The 2502-nt window shown below is 35.0% G+C and overlaps 1 protein-coding gene across 1 annotated transcript in view; it reads right to left on the bottom strand.

The window, feature by feature from the left end:
- Nucleotides 1-2502, bottom strand: part of TBC1D31 (TBC1 domain family, member 31) — a 79426-nt gene that overhangs the window by 55606 nt on the left and 21318 nt on the right. Inside the window, exon 5 of the mRNA XM_012660845.1 lies at nt 729-880. Within this exon, the coding sequence (XP_012516299.1) occupies nt 729-880 (152 nt within the window). The remainder of the gene's footprint in view (nt 1-728; nt 881-2502) is intronic.

Here is a 2502-nt window from a genome sequence, read left to right as displayed (position 1 = left end):
AATCAGATCAAGCCTCCAGTTTTTAGGAAATACAGGTATAACCAGTGTATAGGAAATACATAGATGACAGAAGATCATATTAAACAAGGCCACATGAAAAAAAGAGCAAAATCCAGATTATAGAAAACTCTACAAGAGAAATGATCAGTTCTTTAACAAATAAACTACAAGAAACAAATAAAAAGAGGAGTATATCAACAAAATACAATGTATGAACCTTATTTTGCTCCTGATTTGAACAAATCAATCATAAAAATGGTTATTAGACAAACCAGGGAAATTTGAACTAGATATACGACAATATTAAAAAATTCTTGTCTATTTTTAAAAAGTGTGCTAACAATACTATGGCTGTTTCAAAAAGGGTCCTTACTTTCAGAGATACACACTGAAATACTTATGAATGAAATGACATGCTTAGGCTTTGTTTCAAAACAATACATGGAAAAGTAGGTAGTTATACATAAAAACAGAAGTGAACATTAGTTGATGATTATTGTAGCTGATGAGAGTACATAGGGGTTCATGTACTTTGTATTTTCATTTCTCTATTTCTATTTTTTTTATACAATAAAGTGAAAAAAAAAGGTCAGCAGACCATATCTAAATTTGAAGGAAACTTTTTCTCATATAACAAGATACTGAATGAAAACTAAATGAAAGTTTGTAATTTTTTCCCCAGAAATTAAACTTCTTAAAAATTCCAAGTGTCTTAAAATGCATGTTACCTTGTCACAGCAAACACTTTGTATAATATACTAGAGCTTTCAGGTGGAGCTGGCAATTGATACTTGCAAAACAGTGTGTCACATTCCCATGCAAAGATAGAATTATCTTTAAAACAGCTGAGGATGGTATTACTTAATGGTAGAAAGAAAACCTAAAGAGGAATAGAAAAAGTTAGTTTCATGTAAGGTTCATATCACCCACTTTAAATTTAAAATTGTAAAAGTAGTCAATTTTTCTTTATCAAAATTATCTTTTCTTAAACTGGAGAAAAATACATTTATAATATATGATGAGGGATAATACTGATATTTCATAAATTAATATAAATGAAAAAGAAACGGTAAACTTCAAATAAAAAAATGGGTAACTTTAATGACTGGAACTATAAAATGAGATGATAAAAGCTGAGAAAGGAGGAAAATCTGCTACCTGAATGACATGAATGGGCCAGTCACGGAATACGTTGGAGGAAGAATTCTACACTGGTGAGTATTCCATACTGGCCAGTACAAAAGTGCTGAAAAAGGAATGAGGTTAGTATTTGAGGAAAAATAAGAAGCCACCCTCAAATGTGCCTAGAGCAGAGTAAGGGGAAGGAGGTGAGATAAAGACAGGGAGGCCTAGGCCAGATGACAGAAGGTGTCAGGGGATACCAGGGGTGGGGAAAGTGTAGAAGGGGATAAATAGAAAAGTGACATGATTTGACTTAACGATTTATAAAGACTATCTGCAGTGTAGAGATTGACTTTAGGAAATGAGATTGAAAGGAAGCAGACCAAATAGGAGACTACTATAGCAGTCTGAAAGAGACTAGGGTAGCTTGGACTAGGGTAATACTTGTAGCAATGGACAAAAAAATTAACCAACTCAATAAATCGTTTGGTAGAATTGAGGGGATTTAGGACTTAGGAGGTTGACAGATGAGATTTCCTAGGTCTTTCCACTGAAAAGACCTAGAAACAGTTATCAGCCCAGTCACAATGAGTTCCCCAAGCATCCAAATTAGAGTCTTAAAGTACCATTTCCCATTAAAATGAACCCAGACTCTTTAGAGAAGTGGCTGATTCCAGGCTTGGGGCAGGAAATGTACAAGGTGAACTTGGAACATCTTGACATACAAGAAAGCACAAAAGCTACCAAAGACAACTGGAGTTGTAGCAAAAGGATTCAAAAGTCAAGCTGAAGAGGATCCTACTGGTCAAAGCTGAGAGAACTGGAGCATCACTAAGAATAATAGTGCAATGTATTAAAACATATCAACTATGTTAAATCTACAAGTTTACAAAGATTAAAGATAAAAAATTTCATTGGCCACCTTTGAAAGATGCCAATAAACCAATTCATTACTTTGAAAAGTGGTTAAGAAAAAGGAGGGAAATTAAGCACTTATCTTTTCTTTCCTTTACAAACACTATATCAAAATAACCAAAGGGTTGATGAGAGGAAGTTTCTTTCTGTAGAAGGTTTCTAGTTAATAAATGAAGGAATGATAGGCTTAGAATAGCACCACTTTGCTAACTTCTAATGTAATACTGGATCTAGGTACTGATCAGCAATAGCTACTTAACATCACAAGAGGCTGGGCCCAGTGGCTTCATGCCCATAATCATAGTACTGTGGGAGGAAGGATCACTTGAGGTCAGGAGTTCAACACCAATCTGAGCAAGAGCAAGACTCCATCTCTACAAAATATAGAAAAATTAGTCAGGCATGGTGGCGTGCACCTGTAGTTCCAGCTACCTGGGAGGCTGAAGCAGGAGATCGCTTGAGCCC

The sequence above is a fragment of the Propithecus coquereli genome, unplaced genomic scaffold (genome assembly GCF_000956105.1).
Source record: "Propithecus coquereli isolate 6110/MARCELLA unplaced genomic scaffold, Pcoq_1.0 Scaffold68, whole genome shotgun sequence".
Lineage (NCBI taxonomy): Eukaryota > Metazoa > Chordata > Mammalia > Primates > Indriidae > Propithecus > Propithecus coquereli.
The sequence above is the reverse complement of the archived record's forward strand: the minus strand, read 5'-3'. Positions and strand labels throughout refer to the sequence as shown.